The sequence below is a fragment of the Thunnus thynnus genome, chromosome 9 (genome assembly GCF_963924715.1).
Source record: "Thunnus thynnus chromosome 9, fThuThy2.1, whole genome shotgun sequence".
NCBI lineage: Eukaryota > Metazoa > Chordata > Actinopteri > Scombriformes > Scombridae > Thunnus > Thunnus thynnus.
The window spans coordinates 28,626,236-28,649,648 of record NC_089525.1 but is presented as its reverse complement, the minus strand read 5'-3'; the positions used below and the strand labels follow the sequence as shown (position 1 = coordinate 28,649,648).

General features: G+C 39.9%; 1 protein-coding gene across 1 annotated transcript in view; it reads right to left on the bottom strand.

Annotated features, from left to right (window-relative positions):
* The window catches only part of afg2a (AFG2 AAA ATPase homolog A), a 123,139-nt gene that overhangs the window by 72,753 nt on the left and 26,973 nt on the right, over window positions 1-23,413 (bottom strand). The window contains exons 12-15 of the mRNA XM_067599971.1: window positions 18,199-18,408; window positions 14,453-14,506; window positions 14,048-14,127; window positions 7,895-8,021 (exon numbers count right to left, since the gene is read on the bottom strand). Coding sequence (XP_067456072.1) covers window positions 7,895-8,021; window positions 14,048-14,127; window positions 14,453-14,506; window positions 18,199-18,408 — 471 coding nt within the window. The remainder of the gene's footprint in view (window positions 1-7,894; window positions 8,022-14,047; window positions 14,128-14,452; window positions 14,507-18,198; window positions 18,409-23,413) is intronic.

Here is a 23,413-nt window from a genome sequence, read left to right as displayed (position 1 = left end):
CCAGACTGGCTCGGAAAACACTGGCAGATGTTCAGCCTGCTCCAACTGGCCTGTATTTACTTTGCATGACTCCTGCTAAGGCCCAGTAAGCCACAGAAGGACTTAAATAAAATTAATGCACCTTTATCAACACAGGCTCTTTTTTAGAAAGAGGACACAGGGCCGTATGCAGCTGTCATGTGGTTGAAATTTAAACACACAGAGGATGAAATTAAGTCGTTTTGATCCACCGAGGAGGATATAACCGGTGAATGTTGTGGATTTTAGATGAAAAATGAACACTGACAAACGTGATAAATGTGACCTAAAATGATGAACGGTGACTGAGAAATAGTCATATGTCGCACGATTATGATGCCAGTTTGTGTTAGTAGAAATAAGTGTCGGGACACAAAACCACAAGACCATGAAGGCTCATAAAATATCTCACAAGACCTCACGCTTCATCCTCATGTTTCGGTGTCATACGTCATGCTTGTACGGCTACATTTCAGTGAATGCCAATAAACCGGATAGAACAACCAAATCACTGCTGAGTGTAGTGAGACAACATAAGCTGCTATACATTACATGCCGCACAAAGTGTCATAACACCAGACTACAGACTATTAAATGTTACGACATGATTTTCAACCTTTTTTTTTAATGTGGTAAAAATTTATTTAGTGGCATGTTTCCTGCTGTTTCTAACCACAAAGAAGATTGGCTACATCTGACATTCAGGCATCACTTTTATCTAAATTCCTTACATCAGTATGAATGTATACTTTTAATGCAAGTGTTGGGATAGTTGGAATTTAAACTCCTTACTGCAGAGGTTTCTTATTACCAAAAGAGCATGTTTGCATATTTTTTTTCTAAGCCTGTGTGTTTACTTTTACAGGTTTTTTAATCCTTATGACTGGTGAATATAGAAAATAGTTGTGAAAAGAGAACTGACCCATGTCAGATTTGGCACCATCTTCTGTTCAGAAGTCACACTGCATTACTGAGAGGCTGATTTCTAGAGGGAGGAGCTTGTGAGCATGAAGAGGGGAGAAAAAGCCAATACAGACCACCGTTGGACAGAGAAGACAAGATAGTTTTAACCAGTCGGTTTAATTAGTGACACGCCATCACTGCTGGAAGCTGATAGAACAAAATAAAAACAACTACATGACATATAAATGCTGTGGTATGCTCTTTAGTATGTGAAAGATACAAAACAAAAAACCACAAAGAAACTGCTTGTTTTTTTTCTGCCACATATGCATTTAGAAATAATCGATTCACCTGCTTCATATTCAGACATGTTTCACTGTGCAAAACTTTGATTAAAGCAAAGTTAACTTTAATGTCTTCTGGCAAAACGTGGCGTACGGTTTTCTCAGGAAGGACGCTGCAGTAATTTTACTATCATTTATTTGTTGTCATTCTTCCAACGTGATAACATGCCCGGGGAGCTTTTAGGTGACTCAAACAACATTCTGGCACAATTTCACCCACAACATTGTGAGTGATATAGGCAGGTAACAAAGAGAAAGAGGAAATTTGTAAGTGGGTGGGCCACTGTGCTCAGACCTGCCGGGACATGATCCGTCTGTACAATTATAGTTTAACAATATTTCTATTTATAAAATGTAAATATCACAAAGTACTTCGTGTTTCGACAGCGTGCTGAGAAGAATGTGATTTTGGGTCCTCGAGTGGATATTTATGAATCTCAAGTGAATCCATTTGTTAGTTTTGAAGCTATCTGCAACTGTAAACATACTGGTGGATGAGGGAGAATTTGTTGATTTAAACTTCAATATCAAAATGCTGCTACAGTGAATCTAGATGTTGAAAACTAAGATTGATTCTATTGTTTTTTGCACCAAACAACAATAAAAATAGCTGAAACAAAGAGTAATCAAGAACTCTTTTGCTAATAATTTTAAACATCTGTTCAAGTCATTTGTGAAGAAATGCCGGGCGTAATCTGGTTCTATTCAATTTCTCGAGTGTAAAGATTTGCTGCTCTTTTATATCACTGTAAATGAAATATTTTGGGGATTTTAGACAATTGTTCAGACAAACAAGCAATTTAAAGATATCGGTCAGTCTCTGGGAAACTGTGACGGACATTTTTCACGATATCTGACATTTTACAGATTAAACGATTAATGAAAATACCCTCCAACCCTCTTTTTTCATCTCTAAATGACATATTGACTGTTATATGTGATATTATGTATGTATAGGACATATAGAAAGTGGCAGAAAAAGTCTTATCAACTGAAATACAGCCGTGCTACTTGCACCTACAGAGAGTCTATCAGGGTAGATATACTGTCCTTTCTATCAACCCTAATTCTATGGCCTCTGTTTTTTTTTTTTTTCACCCCTTGATCTGATAAGAGCCCAGTTGGTAACTTCTGGACCCAAACAAAGACCCATCTGCTAGTAATCTTCTCCACTGTAACAGTCCTGCCTCTTGATAGCATGGATGAAGCCCAGCGCACATTAGAGTAAACAAATAGGCTATTCAGTGAAACAACAAACCAACACGACCTTTCCTGATGAATAAGCCGCCGATAGATTTGCAGCACCCGAACTGGAGAAGCAAAAAAATGTCAAGACATAGTTTTAAACAAACTGTAAAACGGTGGTGAAAGGTGCATCTTGTTCCGAGCACGTGTGTTTATGTGTACAATCAGCGAGATGGACAGCTGCTCGACAAACAGAGCAACAGGGGGGGTTCTTCCTATTGAACAGGCTGGATAAATATTCCCTGGTGGTGCTAATCAATCACCACAGCCCGGTCACAGAGGGTCAGAGGTGGGCTCGGGTGATTGGCGCAATACAAAGGAAAGAGGAAGTGTAAGAAGTTTTTTTTTTTTTTAAAGGTGGAGGGGTGCAGTGGGGAGGTGTGAGGAGGGGGGAGGTGGGGGGGTTTGTTTAGTGACATGTCATCATGCAGAGGAACTAACCTACTTTGCATCGGCCACTGCAGCTAGTTACATTACCTCACGCAATTAGATCCACGGCATTTGTAGCAGATGGTGCTGTTGAAATGAAAAAGAAACAATATGTCTGGCACAACAGCAGATAATCCTGGTTAGTCTGCAGCACTGACAAAGCAATAACACACATTTCATTTATCACCGATGTTATTCGAAGGCGAGAGGAAGTAATGGGACTGTGTGTTCTTATGTCAAGATGATCTGTTTTGTTATCTTTTGTTATCCTTTTGTTAGGATGTGATTCAGCTGCATTAGTCACACCATCCCTGTATGTTGTTGCATACCTAGTCGTGTTTTTCACTGAGGTAATACAAAGGCGAGAGGAAGTTGAAGGACTTGGTGCGTGTGCAAAAGGACTAGATGTCTTAGTTAGACAAGTTAGGCTTCAGCATTATTGTAACTGCAGGGGATGTTCAGTTTGTGTTTGCAAAATGCAGTTTGCATATAAATGATGATGATTGTGAGGATGGCCACATTTTTCATATTAAAACACCTGGAAATAAACTAAAAGCTTTACACTGAAACTTATATCGTTCATTACTCTTCATTAGGGCTAGGTTACATATTGATACCGTATTAATAAGAATGTTTTTTTCAATATCGATACATCATGATGAAAAGAATCATATATGAAAATAACTAGATGACATGTTTAGTACAAACAACTGTGTTCAAATGTTATGAACAAAATTTAACTCATTTAAAACTAAAAACTTGCATGAAAACACTGAAAAATAAGAATAAAAATAAGATTATATCATCACAATATGATTCCAATTAGCAGTTGCCTATTTACACATTCAGCAGACACGGAGAAACATTAGTATTTATTTGGAGTGAATGTGAGATGATATATTATTCGCTCTCCTTGTAGCTCTGTTTTGGTTTCCATCGACTGTTGAGGTAAATTTCCGACTCTTAGCTGCTGAATGCTCTGCTGTGTTCACCGGCTAGTCGTTACCTTCGTATGCTAGGCAGGTGGCATACAGTGGGTTTATCGAAGCTTTTTCACTGTTGCTTTCTACTGCTGGAAATGATGCCGATGAGAGCGGTGAGAGTGAACCAGAACAGTAAAGTCGTGGGCTATAAAACCAAAACAATGAGCTGAAAGACACTAAAATCCTCCGTAAAGCTGAGCAGAAGTGCAGAGTCAGGGTTTATCACCATCAGTTACCTTTTTTACACACTGTCATCTAATGCCACTATAAAACATGCTGATTAGACGAGCTTTAAAGGATTTGAGCATGAACTCTTAGTCTTTCACTAATGAATAATAAAGTTTATGCTTTATAGAACTGATTTTCATTTAATCCTTCTGACATTGTTTCACATAGTCTCCCAACTCAAAACAACCTTTGAACACAGAGAAACGACATGATAAGAAGCGGAAATCTACGCTGTCTCGTGGCAGCGGTTGAGAGATGGACGACAGGCCTGCTCCTTTCAAACTAAAGTAAACGCCACTTTCTCCCCTCTCTTCCTCTCTCCATCCCTCCCACTCTGTCCATCAAACAGCTGAGGCCCCCAGGAGCCTCCTCTGCTCCACCAACAGCCCGACAATGACTTCATTGACACCAAAGCGTCCCATTAATCTTCATTTGTCCCATCATATCCTGCCATTGGCATGGAAATGCCTGCCCATCTCCGGTGTGAACTGACAGTCAGCGGCGGCAGCGGTGGTGGCGGAGGGGCGGCAAAGGGTGCTAAAACCGTAAGGGGTGTGGGGCGTGAGCGGGGTGCCTAGCTGTCCATTTGGCAGCTTCCTTTTCCCAATGTATGTCATAGGTTCCTGATTCAAATGACTTGAACCTTACTAAGCAACCACACACACACACACATACTCGGTAGGGGGTGCGGGCAGGAGGAGGTAATCTGATTTCTCAGCTGCCTGGGAGACCACTTCCTGAGAGGGAGGCCAGCTTGTGGAAGGACGCCTGGGGTTTCCCATCTGTCCACCCAGGGGCTTGACCCCCTACCTACTGTTAATAGAGTTCCTTACTCTCTCTCTCTCTCTCTCTTTTAGATCTACACACATGCAAACACACACTCAGGCTGTTTCTTAGCCGCCATACCGCTAATGGAGTTTGAAATGAGACAGCAACCAGTTGCAGAAGCGGAGGAAGTTGCTGTCATTCCCCCACCGCAGCGATGGATCAATTCTCCACAAGTGGGCTAGAAATGGAGTTGGGGGGGGGTGGAGTGTTAGGGGAGGGGGGGATACCCAAAATTTGTATGTGGAGGATTTCTCTAAGGAGTATCTAGATGGATTTACAGATGGCGGTTCCCAGTTTATATGAAACAACTGCAGATGTGCAAACCTTTCTTTTTTTTTCTTAGTTGGGATATGTGATTATTGTGTTTACAATAAATTTAGGATAAACATTATGTTTGTGTGGGACAGTAGGGAGCAAAAGGTAATGGGGAATGTAAGGAGAGGGATATATAAGAAAACATTTTATTTCATTATGCTGGTTCGGACCACAATGAAAACAAGTCTTTATTGTCTCATATTGACATTGTTGGTAGTTGTGTATCATTGAACATCCTCCTTTTCATAATGTCAGATAAACTAAACTAAATACATTTTATAAGGATAAAAATAAAATAGTTAACAGCTCAAAATTCATCATAATTTCATCTTCAAAGTGATATGCTCTAGTTTGCAGATTTGCAAATGTGCAATTACTAATCTAAAAAACTTGTAGTGTCCTTGGAAAGACCCTCAGCAACACTATTCTTGCCAGAGTTTGTGTTTTCTCACATCTGAGGTGGTAAGCAATATGTTATCATTACCAATCACCATCAATGACAAAAATATGGGAATAAATCCCAGTTTGAAAAGCACTAGAATTCCCTTTTAAGTCATTTTCTTATGAATTTTACATTAGTAATAAACTTATCATAATAGACGCTAATGTCTTTTTTGATTATGGATCTCCTATTTTAGAATGAAACAGAGATACAGCAGTTGTTTTTAAGATTAAAGTTGAAGACCCAAGGACAAAAAGTGGAAGAAAGACAGAGACAGAAGTCTGCCTGAGCAGGAGCTTAAGGAGCACCGCGACATTCTACTTTCCTGTGTCCTTTTTGACGAGGCACAGACTCCTTCTTTGATCAGCACTCAGGAAATTTCATTAGGACGGAGATGGGTGGATAAGAGACCAAAGAAAGCTTTTGTGGATAGGAAGTGGAAGAAGGAGGAGATAAAAAAGGGTAGAAAAATAGAAAATGGAAGGGGTGACGAGTAAAAAAGACTGATAGTAGTTTGATCTCTCTTCTGTCAAATTGTCATTGGGGAGGAAGAAGAAAGAAAGAAGAGACACATGTTTTACTGGCACCTATAAAGTGTTTTAAATGAACTGAATCCGAATTGATATTGTTCCTCTGTTGTAGTTGTTCACTGGTTTGGATTGAGCCTTATGAATGCTCACAACCTGTACATGATGTGAAACATTCATGAAATTAATCTGACACAGTGAACAAAAGGTGTAGCCTCCTTTTTTTTAAGGAAGTTTACTTTTTCAAAAGCTACTTATTCCCAATACTAATATAGAGTGTTGTCTCTTTTTACAAACAAATCTTTGTAGAGCTGCAACGAGTAGTCAACTAATTGATTGGTTGCTCGAAAGATAATTATTGACAATTATTTTGATGATCGAATAATCACTTTAGTCATTTTTTAAGGAGAAATGCCAAACGGTTGCTGGTAGCAGCCTCCTAAATGTGAGTATTTGAAGCTTTTATGTGTCATACATGATAGTAAACTTAATATCTTTGGGTTTTGGACTGTTTTTCGGAAAAAAAAAGACTTTTGAAGACATCATCGTGGGCTCTAAGAAACTGGAACAGGCATTTTTGTTTCACATTTTATAAACAAAATGAGAATCGAGAAAATAATGGTCAGATTAATCGATAATGAAAATACTCGGCAGTCGCAGCCCGAAATCTTTGGTTGAGCGGAGACGCCGGCTTGCAGAGCATATTAACCAGACAACAGCTAAATGTTTCGACAAACTGTGATGCGATTAACGTTATTTTGTTACAGTTGATGCTGCGTAATCTGTCTGTGACATTTGTCCTATTAACTGGAAAAGTCAAAGCAAAGCAAAATGGCTTTCCCAAAAATGGGAATTCTGCTGATGTTACCTGAATGTTTTGTATGTTGCTCTTTGTTAATAAAAAAAGATGACTGAGAGATAAAAAAAGTTTGATTTGAATCTTGTTAGAATCAAAGCTTAGCTAATTGGGATGTTTTGGCAACTGGGAACCAGACCCAAAATGGAACCGGCTGTTGTAACTCAACCCTTGTTTAGAGGTTGTGAAGGCAGCAAAAGATACAAACTATTTTATTCCAGTATTTTTACCTTTGCTGGTTTACTTTATAAAAATATAACTAATCTACAGAGCGCAGTTTGTGCACGATGAGATGTGTCTTCAGATGTAAACAGCCATATCTTTATACCTACAAAGCTTTATTGTTTTGATGTTATACCCTTTTCCTTTGTGGTCCTGACGAACCACACATCTGGTCTCTTGGAAGAGGACAGAAAGTTTTTTTGGTGCATTTCAGCCAAACAAAATAACTAAATGAGTAAGAGCTCCGGGGTAGACTAAATCACTCCAAACATGTTTAAAATGAATGCAACCTATACCAAAACAAGTTGTTAAAATGTGTGATTATCTGATTCCGCTGCACCGAAACAAAGCAGTGACAGCATCCAAAGAGAGAGTGGAGAAAGACAGACCGGAGCGAGCCACCTTTAACCTTATCAATCATGTACAACAGAGGAAGGGAGGGAGAGGAGGAGACAAGGGAGACACACAGACAACATCTCCTCAACCTTATCAATCACGGACCAAAGAGGAGGAAGGAGAGATAAAAAAAAAACAGAGAGCTGGCGTCTGTTTACCTTATCGATCATGTCGGGCCGGTTGGTGGCGGCCAACACGGTGACGTCTCGGAGCTGCTCGACGCCGTCCATCTCTGTCAGGAGCTGAGCCAGGACCCGGTCGCCTACGCCGCCGGATCCTGAGGAGCTGAAGGAGTGGACGGGGAACATAAGATAGATGAGTGCGAGAGAAGGGAAGAGAGATGAGATTGATGTATGGATGGATGAGCAAAAGAAAGTATGGATGAAGGAGAGGGAGATAAAAATATTGAAATGTGACTTGATGGATTACAGATAGATGGTGGATGGATGGGAGGAAGGGAGGCATGGAAGATGCAGAAAAGAAATAATTGAAGAAAAGATAGAGATAATGGGGATGAATGTGTGACGGATGAATCACTGAACAGATAATATGAATAGCATCACATAACTTCCTGAAAACATGGAGCTACATTCATCACCATTATTTGCGATATTACCAGTTCTGAAATACTTGTATGGAACTTTTAAATAGTTAAATTGACACTGTTATTGAGTTCTTTCATTAGCTTAATTCTTCTTCTTCAAAAAAGCAAAAGTGAGTTATCCTGCCGCTGACGTCCTACAGCGCTGAACTCAAAACAAGGCAGCGGAAAAACAGGTCATCCTTCTCAAATACAGAAGCCCTCCTTAAGAAAATGTTAACAAATGTGTCATCTTGTTTTAACTTGACTAAATGCAGTTTAGCTAATCAGGCAAAGTTTGGAAATGCAGGTTTATAATCAAAATCAGAGAAGCGTCTGATATTGTGTGTGTGTGCAATTTTTGGATCATTTAAAGTCATAATTCTCCAGAATTTCATTGAATCAAACCCAATTTATTAACCGAAACCAGGGATTCACATGTACTTGATGGGGTGAGGTATACAGAAGCTGTTGCATTTTAGTCTTCATTATTTAAAAATCACTTTCAGATTCACCACAATTCATTCGTGGTCGATACACGTGTTATTTTAATGTAACTTTTGTTATTAGAATATACTTATCATTGCCATCAGTAACCACAGGTGTCGCCATAACAACAAGGACCAAAATCTGAAGCATTATAACTTTACATACTTTACTTTACTTTCGTCAGATGTTAACAAAAACTAAACAATGGCAAAAGGAGTAAACAATAAAAGCTACATCAAAAATAAAATAAGGATACCATGATCATGCAGTTAAAGGATAAGGTTAATATTATTCTATATTTCAGTCATTGTTAATAAATCCAGTGAAATAAGTAAAACAGTTCAGGTTCAGTAACTTCCTAAAACAGTTGAGAACTGTTGTTTTCAGCAATTGTTAACAAATTTAATAGGGACTATTTTCAGCCGTGGATTAATACACATTTAGTGCTCCAGCAAGAGGGTGACTCGAGTTATACATAACCCATGTTAATTGTAATGAGGTACTATGTCAGCCAGTGCAACGGCGTGGTTCATTGACATTGATTTTAATAGTTTTTGGACAACAACAGAGCTCCGCAGCACAGAGGAATAAGATATATCAGGCTTTGGCTACGCAGACAATTCTTGTTAGTGGGATTTGTTGGTTTTGGTCTTTTCATGGAATTTGTTGACAGTAAGAAAAAAATACAGAATATCGCCAGCCTTATCCTTTAAGAAACTCATCGCTGTATTAGACACTGCATTACAAGGTGGTTATTTTCCACAGCGCAGTGCAGACAGCCACCCTTCCCAGCTCAAACACACACAGTCTCTGTTGACAGGGCCAGCGGAAGTGCCAGACGTCATTAGCAGAGACAAGGCCGCAGAGGAACACAAAGGAGCTCTGTCACTGAGATATGAAGGGAGAGAGAAAGAGAGAGAGAGAGAGAGAGAGGAAGAGAGAGAGAGAGAAAGTTTGAGTGAGGAGAGATAGCAGGGAGGAAGGGATGGAGGAAAGGAGGATTAGCAAAAGAGGGAGATGGAGCAGAAAGAGGAGAAAAAGGGGGTATGAGAGACAGAATGATGAGGTGAAAGAATAGGAGGCGGAGATAGAGAGAAAAAAATAAAGGTGGTGACAGAGAGTGGGGTGAGAGGGAGTGCATGAATGAGCAACAGAGAAAAGGATGAAAGGAGAAAGAGGATGTGACAGAAACACTATAGTAAAAGGGGGGAGAAAGAAAACGGGGGAAATAGGGGTTGAGGGCAAAAGAAAAGGAGAAGGGGGCATTCATTAAAACATTTCACTCTCTTCAGTCATGATCCTTCACTCTTCTAATCACATTTCCCTTTTTTTCCTATGTTGTCTGTCAAGTCTGCCGTGAGTTTATTTTCAATTCAGTCTATCCTGACTTTTTCTCTGTGTGTCTTTTCTCGTCTGTCAATTTTTTTGCCTCCATCTAATGTTCTTCGTCTGTTTTTATCTCCCCTATTTCGCCTCTCTTCCTGTCTTCTTCATTTCATTCCACTAGTTTGGACTCGTGGCAGGTAGGCTGACAGATTTACAGGTGCTTCTCATCTCCTGCCCTGAGAGGGGGGGGGGGAAACACACACACACATACACTGTGCGGCGGAGGCTGTCTGGTTGTGTCAACAGTTTTGAATTCTTGCTGGCGTGCATGAGCCACTTCATTGATTAAACATGGCAGGAAGCAAAGACCAATAAATAACCTTTATAGATCAGAATTAAGTGCATTTTTAAAATGGTGAGTGGCCTCGAGGCGCGGGTCCAGCCTCACGTCCATCCTGGGAGCTGACAAACTCTCACGCCGCACTGCATTATTGTGAATGCTGACTGCAGTTGGGAGGAATGAGTCAGCTCTTACTGAGTAGATTCCCGAAACTGAGCATAAAGTTAAACAGTGGGAAGTTCAATCCTACTGTGAAAGATACGGGAAATTTCTGCAACAGCAGTAAGAATAATTATAAACTCCCAAATAATTCTAAAGCCAAAGATGTGTATAGATTGGACACAATGTGCCTGAAAATGTTTAATGAGTGTTTGTCTGGTCCATTAACAAATGCTAGGGGTCTTTCCAAGATCATGGAAGACAGCTATAATAATGCCTATTAACAAGAACAGGTGGTCCCTCAGAGGTATGCAATTACAGGCCAATTAACATAGTACTGATTGCGTCAAAGGCAATTGAAAGATATGTAGCAGAACAACTTACCAGCCACCTTAACAGCAGCCCTTTCAGACTGTGCAGTTTGGTTTTTAGATCCACCATTCAATGGAAACTACTAACTGCTTTCTCTTGGAGAATATGAAATCTCAACTAGATAAGAGGGGGAATTGTTGCGTTTGACACTGTGGATCATGGTGTTCTACTTGCCAAGCTTTCAATGTTTGAATTCTCCCCTAATACTTTTAAATGGATGTAATCCTGTCTGGAAGGCACAGCACAGAGGGTCAAGATAAATGGTGAGCATAAGTCCTTAGTTGTGATATCGGTGTACCTCAGAGTTCAATTGTGGGGCCCCTGTTGTTTAGTCTTTACATAAATGATCTTCCCACTGTATGCAATGAGTCTGAGATTCAAAAGTACGCAGATGATACTGTCAGTTATGTACATTCAACGACCAAACAGCAAGTATCCATGTAAGCCCACGGCAGTGATAGCCCATGTCACACAGTGGCTTAATAACTCCTGTCTTCACTTAAACATAAAGAAAACAGTTTGTGTGTTCTTCACTAAGAGGTCAACAGATAATCTCACACCTAATCTTTATGTTGCAGGAGAAAAAGCTGACAGTGGTATCTGTTTTCAAATATCTTGGTGTAACAATTGATTCTAATCTTTACATTTAAAACACAAATTAAGATGGTAACAAATGTAATAAAGTTCAACTTGAGTTCAAATTTCCGCCATATCAGAAACTGTCTAACTACTAAAGGCAGCAACACTATACTTCAATGCCATGTCACATTTGTCATACTGATTGACTAGCTGGGCACAAGCCTCCTGTACAACACTCAAACCTGTACAGCCAGTATACCACCAGGCTCTTAAGGTGTTTGACTGGAAGCCAAACACCCATCACCATTGTTACTGCCTAAGAATTTATAATTTCCTGAGCTAGGACAATCTTATCACATTTACAGATGCTTGTCTTGTCTATAAGATTCTGGATGGCTTGGCTCCTCCCCCCCCTTAGTGCTTTACTTTTTCGAAAGCTACTTGCTCCCAATACTAATACTAGTATAGAGTGTTGTCTAGGCAGAAAACAACTGATGATAGACACACCAGGTCTGTGGCAAGAGGGGATTGTATAATACCTATGAGGAGGACTGCCTTCAGACAGTCAGCTTTTTCAGTGAGAGCAGCTCACACATGAATCAGTCTGCTAACACTTATCAGAGAGTGTGACACATATTATTAATTTAAAATGAAATTAAAATAATGGTTACAAGACAATGGAGTGTGTGACCATACTCTGTAACTTCAAATAACCTGAAGCGTGCTTGTTTTATGTACTGTTGTCCTTGTTTTAAAGTATTTTATGTGTTCCTATGAAGTGTGCTCTGCTGTATGTACTGTATTGCTGTTCCTGTTTTAATATATTTTGGATGTCTTTTGTAGCTGTCATTAGCCAAGATGGCTAAACTGGCACGTTTAAAGAAATGTCTATTAATGTGCACTGTCTCTTAATGTCCCTGTAACTTTAAACTGTATAAATAAAGTAAAGCTAAGAGAACTTGTCAGCTGCTATAGAGTTGCTATAGAGTTGTATCCTGTACTCTGAAAACGAGTCAAGATTTCACTGGACATCAAAGTACAAAAACTGTGTTCCAGGTTCCTTCAAAAACATTTTAGAAAAATATCCGGCCTGGCTTGGCTTATGAAGCTTAATAGTGAGAAAGAGGAAATTTAATGAGATAGAAGGGAAGAGAAATAGCCGCCCAAATAAATATGGTTTCAGATTGCAAAAAGAAGAACAAAACATCCTATCTGTCAAAAAGAGGAACTGGAACTGAGGCCAAGTATTAAAAATTTGCTACTGGATGGTGTGAGTCACTTGGTTTAACGGCAATTGGATGCAATTTCATTCTTTAATTTACAGATTCCATTCAATAATGATTAATATTTTCCTTTCTCAGTTTGATTGGAAAAACATGATTCGATGATTTAGTTGTGATCATCAAATACTGCTTCCTTTTTAATAAACCTGTATAATAAGGTGAAGCTATTATTGTCTCCTTCATGATGAAAAATAGACAGTAAAACAATATTTATGTTTTTATTAGAGGTTTTTCATTGAAAACAGCTGTCTGCTGCTGATGGAAACGACACTAATGAGAACTGCAAGACATAAAACCAAACTAATGTGCTCAAAGATGCTAAAACCCTCCGTAGAACTACGGGGAAGTGCACAATTAAGTGATAATTCGGTAAGTTTGTCCCTAAATAAGAGTCCCCCCCTATCAAAAATATCGATCAGTGCAGATTTAGTGATCAAGGACAGTTTAACAAATGAAATGGTCCAAAATATGTTTAGTGTTTTCCACTGAATTGAATTTGAAGCATCAGACCAAAGGCCAACATTGAAATACTTATAAAGCCGGCCCAATGGCCTTTCTGTGCTCCTTCCTACAACATTTAGTTTCATCAACGGGTTTACCAGGAAGCATGCTGCATATTTGGCCTTCCCCATCTGCCGTGGAAGGGCACAATGAAGTGTTTGTGCGCCTCCGGTCTATGTCCTCTGTCCGCCCCCCCGTCCTCTTTCCTTTAAGCCACAGATGTTCCCAGTGCCATCCCACTAAAGCGCCTCCGGACAAGACTGTGCTCTGTGTTCGCTGGTAGCAAGAAAGCCGCAAAAGTCCAAGAGGACACCATGGGAACCGAGTGGTCAGCTTTGATAGTGCAGTCATGCAGACTTTTTGGGATGTTTGCGCCATCCATTCATAAATGAATCTTTGTGAGACATGCTGGGACACCATCTAGGGGGCAGTAAATTAAAGCAGACCGCAGCAATGACTGTGCATTTGTCATCACTGGACAATGAATGACCACAGTGCTGAAAATAGTAAACACAGGACAGTAGCAGTGGTGAACAGTGAACAATTACCCAAGCAAGGAAATACATATTGACTCATGTGGGCAGTAACCCTTTAGTTGCATCAGTTGTGCAGTCTCCCAGCATCTTTTTTGTTCTAATTCTGGGCCTCTCTCAACGACATTAAGAAAAGCAACCTACTTTACCTTCCTCTCTCGCTGGCAAGAGCGTCGATCTCATCAAAGAAGACGATGGAGGGTGCGACGGCCCTCGCCTTCCGAAACACCTGCAAGCAGCGTCAGCAACAATGGACGAGAGGAAAACAGGACAAATCTTTAGCAGTGGCGATGAATCGTTCTCAGCTGGCAGTTTGCACAAACATACACAGGAAATACAGCACTTGTTAATGTCCATGTCCAATGTTCATTACATAAACAACTAAAAATAATCAGGGAGGAACCACGATTTTAACAATTCAGTTTGGTGGTGATGAAATGGTCCAGAAAAGTATGTCAGCTTGCATTCATTTCCATTAAGATAACTAAAACATTAATAAATCCCAGTAAACCATTCATTGTAATAACCAGTTACAGGAAGTTAATTGCACTTACCTCTCTCACGTTTCTCTCCGACTCTCCAACATACTTGTTCAGTAATTCTGGCCCCTGTAAAAATTTAAATGGTATGTAAGTTTTAAGATTTGCTGTGTAATATGACATGATGACAACTTGAACTATTAATTAATTATCAAGAAAAAGTGGTATTTACATATTACTCATTAACAGTGATGTTATAAGTGTGTGTATCTGTGTGGTATACTAGTTACCCAGTACTGTTTCAGTGTTCACAGTCCACTACGTAGTGGTTTTATGTTTATTTTCAACATCTGTGTTTCAGTTGGCGAACAAAGAAATTTCTCAGTACAGTCACTAAACCACCACTGTCCTGTAAAGCTGTCCCCACTATGACAAATTGCAGTACCGCTACTAACATTGTTGTTATGCTACTAACGTTGTTGTTATTACTACTGCTGCTGCTGCTATTACTGCACGTCAAATAAATATCATTTGACATGTTATTAAAAGGCGAGATGGCAGGTTTGTAACCAAAATAAAGCATTAGATTTAGCTCTGTGCAGGATGGAAGGCCCAACTTCTCTGCACAAACAAGAGCAAGTTTCTGCACAAAACACTACCACATGCAAATGTTAAACAGTGTTTCATGAGTGATTGGGAGTACTATATATGATTTCTACAACTTTTACTCTTATTACTACCACTGCTACTAAAGGCCTCTCTACACAGGAGACACCTCAGACAGATTTAATCAATATAGTTGCATAACATCTTGTGTTTCACTTGCACTTTAAGCACACAATGTCGCTAAATATATTTCAACACCTCTTCCATTTTATATGCATAACTACAGTAACTGCATGTTGGATTGTGAGCACTGCCAAAATGCGGGTGACCTACACTCTGCACTGCACCTGAACTCATCCACTATAGACACTGACGGAGAACTGAAGCTGCTCTTGCTGCCCTGCTAATATCCTGCTTTGACTGTGCAGCCTGTATCATATGAAAGTACGTCCACACTAAGCGAGCTAAATCTGAACATGCATCCTCTTCTCTTGATTTTTTGGCACTGTGTCAATACTAAACCAGCGTAAACAAGCTTTTCAAAAATGCTCACCAGAGAATACATATTAGTGCAGACAGGAAAATTTGAGCTTTTCAAAAATGATGAAGTACCCCTCTGACTGTCTCTGTGACCGTTCTTTGCGAGCGTCATTAAAGTTGATGACACAATACAGCTGTTGTCAATATTCTGTATTCATGCTTATGGTATCTGCTGACCGAAACAGGACAAAGAGAGAGAGATTTTGCAGTTCCTGCAGTTTTCATGGGGATCAAAAGCTGGAAACAGCAACCTGAAAGTGCAAGATTGGATACACATCTTTTTCACAGGTAAACTGCATCTTCAGTTTTAGCCACCTAGCGTGGATGTAGCGTTCTACTACAAGTATTGCCATGAACACCTCTGGTTCTACTACTCCACCGCTACTTGCACAACTAGTTCACTCCGATTACTAGGGCTGAAACTCTTCTCTCTTCTTCCTCTAACTTTCCAGTCCTGTCCTCCCTCTTCTCTCCCTCACTCAGAAGCAGATAAACATCCACTCAACCCTCGGAAGAACTTCCTCCCTCTGCAATCCACCCTTTCAACACCTCCGGGCTGACGGAGGAGACGACACTTAACTCCCAGCCCTTTTGTCTCCTGCAGTAAGTGTGGAGGTTGACTCATTAATCCCAGGTTCCTCTCTGTGGCAGAGCCAAGGGCCGGACATGGTGAGTTTAAAAACCACTGACACTGTAGAGATACGAGCCGTGTGTGTGTGTGTGTGTGCGAGTGTGTGTGTTTGTGTGCACGTATGCATCTGCGGATGTGAGTGTGTCTGAGTGGCTGCAGTGGGAGGAAACTGAAATTGACAAGATGATAATAGGGCTTTTTCACACAGAGGAAACAGGCTGAGCCTTAAAGTATCCACATTTAAATCTGGATAACGTATCTATGTCAAAGCAACCGCTGCACTGGAAAAACCTGATACTGTTATTGCAGATGCTGGAGAGCAGGCTTTCAGCAGGAGGGACAGGATGTTTTTTAACCTTTTCATAGAGCAGATACTCTTCGTGATGACTTGAAAAACGGTTGCATAAGGTTGCAGTGCAACTCATTTGTATCACCTTTGTATCGATCACAATGCATAGTTCAAACAAGTGAGTGTCTGTTATGTCTTCTCAGGACCTGATTGAAAATGTGATGATGTTCTTTTCCTGTAAACAATAAAACTTGTTCATTTAATTGTCAACCTCACTTCTTCTCTTTAAGTGCACAAACATTTGAATGTTCATGTATCCATCTGAAAATATGCCCTGGCCCTTTCCATTATGCAATATGTGTTTTTCTTGTTTTGTTTTGTTTTCATTTTCTAATTGTATGGTTTGAACTTCACCATGTAGGATTAAATACAGCTGCATCCAATTGAACTGCACTGAACTGAAGTGATTTCACCTTAATCAGACATTTTTGGAGAAATTACCTTTGCACGTTCCATTTGTTTCCCTATGCATTTAGAAATTTATGGTTAATCAAAAGTTGATCTGGATAAGAATAAAGTGGAAATGTAATTGGAGGCTGAAGAAAAAGTATTTCAAGAAAACCTTGGTAACTTTATCCGTGTGCACGCCACACCATTATATTGCTAAATAAGAAAAAAAAAAAGCTTGCAAGTCACACCGACATTTTCCGCTGGCTTAATGACGCCAGTTGAGAGCTTCTGTCGCAGCTTTCTGTCTCACATGGCAACAGCTTTGAAAGTATTCACTGATCAACAATTCAACGAGCTGATCAATCAATCTCCGTCGACCGGGTCTGGACGGGCGGGCGGGCGGGGGGGGGGGGGGGGGTCGAGGGTGACGGCGGGGATTGGCGGAGAGGATGGGGTGATGAATGAGAGAGGACAAACAAAGGGTCAAAGGTCAGACAAGGAAGCTCTCTGCAGAGGAAGTCGGGCGGTGAGGCCGCCCCTCAGGTCATCGGGGGAAACATATCCGCTAGTACTCTGACACATCTGATATACTGTGTATGTAGATGTGGATTTATGTGGATTTAATTTGTATTTGATATGTGTTAATATGGTAAATAGTTACATTAAACTCCTAAACCCCACTGGCTCATCAGTCGGCCAGTTGTTGCATAACAGTTTCCAAAGATACCAAATTTATCCTGTTAACTTTTATCCTCTACTGTGAAAAGTTTGTTTATACCGAATCACTTTCATTTCAGAAAATGTCTTTTGGTCACATGGTTATTTATTATATAAGTTAAAAGTTGAGCTAAAAAGGCCTCGACAGTGAGATTAGATTGGATCATCAATCATCAAGATGATGGCATCACTTCAGAAAACTTGCTCATAGCATGTTGGCAATCAATAAACCTGAAATACAAGCAAGTCGAAGTCTTATCTTGTTTTGTTGAGGGAGTTTTTGGAGCAGCTCCATTGCCTTATTTTTTTTCACAGACTCTTATGCGGTTTTTGGCAGATCGTTCAACCAGAGTATGATATGAACAAGCACACCTGCATTGCATTATTTGTTCATATTTGTGTATCAAAGTTGGGGGAAAAACAACAACCTTGTTTCCAGAACTTTCTTTGATTTAAACTCATCATCTACTGCAACCCAGGAAAAACAAAATTAGTTTTTAAATCTTGTCTAGACAAAGAAAACAGAAGATGCCACTCTGGAAAAAAAAATAAATAAATAAATGGAATTATGAGTCGATGAAAACTCACTTTGATAGCGAGGAAGTTGAGCCCGCTTTCATTCGCCAGGGCCTTGGCTATCATGGTCTTAGAGCAGCCTGGGGGTCCGTAGAGCAGGACTCCTTTAGGTGGTTGGATCCCCATGCGTGTGAAGGCCTCGGGGTGCCTCAGAGGCCACTCCACGGCCTGCTTCAGTTTCAGCTTCACCTCCTCCATCCCGCCTACGTCTGACCAGCGGACCTGGAAGTAGTAGGGGATGAGTACGTTACAGTACTGTGACAGGCTACACAAAGCTGGTCACAATACAAGATATGACAGAGAGATGCTCTCTAAAGACCCTTTAATCTTCATTTTTCACTTATACTAGGCTATAAGCAATTCAATATCTCATCAACCTTGGCATTTCATGTAACATACAGTAAGTGTTCATCATCCAGCATACTAGGATTTAACCAAAATGGGCTTTTTATGGCCAATTTAATTCCAGTATGTTTGATTGAAGCTGCTGATCTCAAATATTTTGTGTCGACATTCAAAATATGATTGAATTTGACAAGTATTCACATGCCACATGAGACAGCATTTTGACCATCATGTATGTAGAAACACTGGCTAAGAATTATAATGAACAATGATTAAATATAAAAGTAAAGGGAAGAAGAGGAAGTAGAAAAAAAATCTGATTTAAAAGTAGAAAAAGAATTAGAAGTAGTAGAAGAAGAACAGGAGGATTTGGTTGTACAAGAAGGAGAAGAGGATAAAGATGAAGAAGAAAAAAAAAAAAGACGTATCAATTAATCATTAAAAAAAATTCCGTGTTATTAATCAACCACAAAAAAAAAACATGCGAGGAAACGTATTGGAAAGGAAATGTATTATACTTGAGATGGACAACAATGAGTGGCCACGTCTAATAAATGATCAACACTGGTCCACTCCAGTTCCTCTGAAATTTCATACAGGCCTAATCTGTGGCAGCTCAAACGCAAACACATCGCCAACAATAAATGCAACAGACCAAACAAACTCTGATTGCACGCTGATGTCACTGATGTTCTCATGTAACCCACACAGAAGACCTTTTTAACTTTCTGAATGGTTGAGTAAATTGCAAAGAACTGCGAGTTCTTCCAGACTAATGACAAGGGTCAGGGGGTGGGGGAGTAGAGAATGAAATATAAAAGCATATTTGGAACGAGATGGAGGAACTGAGGGGCTCGGGTTGAATCAGGAGACTCTGGACGGAGTGAACAACAACAGAGGGAGTCGCCCAACAGCTGCCTGTCTGACAGATGGAAGGAGAGAAGGAGGGAGGGAGTCCGGCAGTGAACAACCGGAGGAGATAAAGCAGATAAGAAAAGAGAAACCCTCATCCAAAACCTTTCAAAACGCACTCTCATCCTCCCTGACTCTTTCTTCATTACACATCCTTTCTTCCCTCCCTTCCTTGCTTTTTTCAGCTCTGTTCCAATCAAACCCCTCTTTCCCTTCCTCTACATCTCCCCATCTTTCTTTCTGCACGCCATCTCTATCTTTTTTTTTTTAATCTACCTTCTGACCTTTTTCTTTCACCCTGTCTTTCTGTTTCTTGTCCGTGCTATCTCTCTATCCAGTGCACTTCTTTTCTTTCTTCTCTCACTTGGCCCTTCTGTTGAGTATGTTTACATGCACACAAGAAACCAGATAACTGAAATACTGTAAATCAGGTTACAAAGGAAATCAGACAATGTCTTTTCTTGCATTGTAGTAACCTTGTCATTGTAAAATCTGTATTGACAGTACATGTGACATGTCAGTGACCTTTATTTGGAACCATGTAGAGAGGGCAGTTAATCTGACTAACATACAGTGGATTTACAGATATGGCTGCAACTAAAGATTATTTTTTATTATCAATCTCTCTACCATTGGAAAACAATGAAAAATATTAATCACAATATGCTAGAGCACACAGTGATGTCATTGAATGTCTTGGGTTTTCCCATCAACAGTCCAAAACCCAAAAATATTAAATTTACTATAAATGTTTGATCGATTTTCAAAGTAGTTGGCAATCCAATATCTGACCGATTCATTGAATAATGACAGCAGCTCTACTTACAGAGGCTACTTAGTGTTAGTTTCAGCTTTTGTTGAACTTCAGATTAAATAATTCTGAATACGAGGATGCGTCGCTACACGTGATGATCCTCTCTTTCATCTCGCTGCTCTGCTGTCACATTGATACTTTCCTTGTCTGTAGTTTTAGTCCTGCACATGCTCACATGTACAAAAGCCGATTAGACGCCAGGTTCCATGCCAAGATATCACCTTTTTTTTCAGGAAAAATCTAACTGGGGTTTAACAACTAATTAATATCAATTACATAATTATAAGTTGTTTAAAGGGAACGTTTTTTGCTTGGAGCATCTCAATTTAGCTGGTTTTCAGTGTAATGTATTCTGGTTAAGGACTGTTGGATAGACAAAAATAAAGCAACTTGAAGACGTCACCTTGGGTACTGGGAACTCGTGAGTGGGCACTGTTCATCATCTCCTGACATTTTATAGACTAAACAATTATATTTGTAATAAAAATAATCCGGAGCTTCAGTCTTTATCAGATTATTGCAGAGAGCCAACAGTAACCTGGTTACTTACAGTAACTGCAAGTAAAAATAGTGTTCGTCTACCTTCTCTTCACCCCCCCATGTTTTTGTTTGTTACATATCTTATCTCTTCTGCAATCCCTTTCTTACTTCTCTCACTTTGCCCTTTCACTATCACATCATCTCTCGCTCTCTCCCTTAAATACTGCTGCTTACCTCTCTCTCTCTCTTCCCCTCTTTTTGACTCTCTCTCTCTCTCTTATGCTCATTCCCCCCCCCCTCCTTTTACCCTCCCGCCGCTCTCCATCCAGAGGTAACACATCCCAGGCCACCGGCGCCGTCTCCGGGGAACGAAGCACCTAATGGAAACCTGGCGTCTGGCCACATACTGTAAATACCGAACAATTTATGGACAGCGCCGAGAGAGAGAGAGAGAGGGAGAGAGAGGGAAGGGCGGATGGAGGGGAGGGGAGGAGAGGAACAGAGAGAGAGAAAGAGAGAGGAGTGTTGCAGAGATGAGGAGATAGGTCGGAAAAGCAGGTGAACGAACCAGAACACTCTTTCGGATGAGCAGAGATGAATGAAATGAAATAAAGAGTGGAGTGATATAAAAGCAACAGTAAAACAGGCTTTTGAAGAAAGAGGAATGGCGGAAACACGTGAGCAAGAGAAAGACGGGTAAAGAGACGGATGAAGAATGCAGAAAAACAAAGAAACAAAGAAGGGATTTGAAATGAAAGAGGTTTTGTTGTTGTACTTACAGTACAATAGCAAGCATTCATGTTTAGTGATATTTAGGAGGCTTTATTTAAATGTAAACTTTAACAAGCTAAATATTATAGCACATTATGTTATATTAAAATAACTTTGGAACCTGCTTTAGACTGGTTTTGAGATGATACAAGTGCCCATTTTTCACCAGGATACAATGCATAACTTCAATCTCAACTGTAAACCAATAGTACATCAATAATAAGTTGAAAAATGAAAGCTGTTTCAAACAGTTGAAGGTCCAGAACAAGCGAGTAAGTGGACCTTGAGCTGAGGATGTTGTACACATGTTATATACATGTTTCGAATGCTTGCGGCAGAATATTTTCCAAAAGAACATCATCAAAAGGTTTTTATAATGCCTTCATACTCTCAGTGATGTGGCTGAAGCGTTCAAGGATACTCTAAAAATCTGAACTTTTAGAGTTTGTTTCTGTAAAGCGTTGCTTTCACAAGCTCTTTTGTGTTGTTCTCTATATTGTGTGTATTATTAAACCCAGAGGACGAATCTTAAGCAAACAAAAGGCGGCGGGATGGCGTCAAGGTACGTGTTTTTGTTTCTGTGTTTAAAAATGTTGTTGTTCTGCAATCTCAGGAGTTGGAGTTTACTTGAAAGCATCACCAAAAAAAAAAAAAAAAATTAAATTTCTTTACTTACAGCTGCATTATTCTAGAACAACAAACTAATTTAATATGACAAAAAATAAGTGTACTAAACGTCCGACTCAAGCTAGTTTAAGGGGTCTGCAATTTGATTTTCACACTAGACTGAAGTCAATTAAAAGCATTGGCAGTCTATAAGGAAGGAAATCTGTCTAACACCTTATGTACTCTGGAAATGGTCATCATTAATGTAAAGTATGCATTGTCTGCACTTTATAGGCGAAAACATGTATGAACACCGATAACGTCCTTCCTAATGGGTCTAACAGGCCTCGTATGAAGGTTGACGTGTGAGATGGGTCAGGTCTACGACACCTAAGTAGACAGGTTTTCCTGATGTTATATGAATAGTGTTCATGTGGTGAGTAGGGGCGGGTGGTAGACACATTACATCTCATAGTATGTATTATCATGTGGACGCATTCTAGGTAAACTGCACTCATCAGGCACAGAACACAAATGTTCAATCTATCCATGCTCACTAAAGCAGATTGTGGTTTTGGGGCTTTATAGGCCTCCAGCATCTGAATTTACCAACAACATCCTGAGACCTCAAATCAATCACTCACCTCTTTCCGCCGAGGAAGCACAAATACAACACAACACTTCACACTCTCATCTTCCCCCCTTTTTTGTTGCATTTTTTCGCAGCAGACTTAATGGAGTCATTGTAATAAATAACAACATAAACTTACATTAATTGCAAGGTGCTTTTTTTTTGTCACGAGTGAAGCGTCTGTGGAATTAGAAGGCGATGTTTTGACTCACACCTCGTTGTGCTGTGTTCCCCCCCCCCCCCCTTCTTCTTCCCTCCCTTCCTTTTTGTACGGGACCCAGTTATTATCTTTTACTGTTGTTTTCTGAACTTTACAAGAGGCCTCTCAGGCTCTGGCCCTTTGATGGGGTTGAAAGGAGGGTGTGGGGGACTTCTCAGACAAAAAAAAAAAAAAAAAAAACTCAAGAGAGACGAAGAGTAAGTTTAAAAAGGAGGAATAAATGGGCTTGTTATACAGCTGCCAAATGAAAATATTAAATCCAGACTGCACGGTGGAAGACGATTATTTAAAAAAAAAAAAGGGAGAGATGCTGGGTAAACAAGAAAGATGTCAAAAAAGAGGAAGGATCTCTTGTCACAAAATAAACAAAGGATTAAGAAGGAACTTTAAATTTATTTACATGTAAATTGAGAGGCATAATCTGTAAAACTGAAATCTCCTGATACGT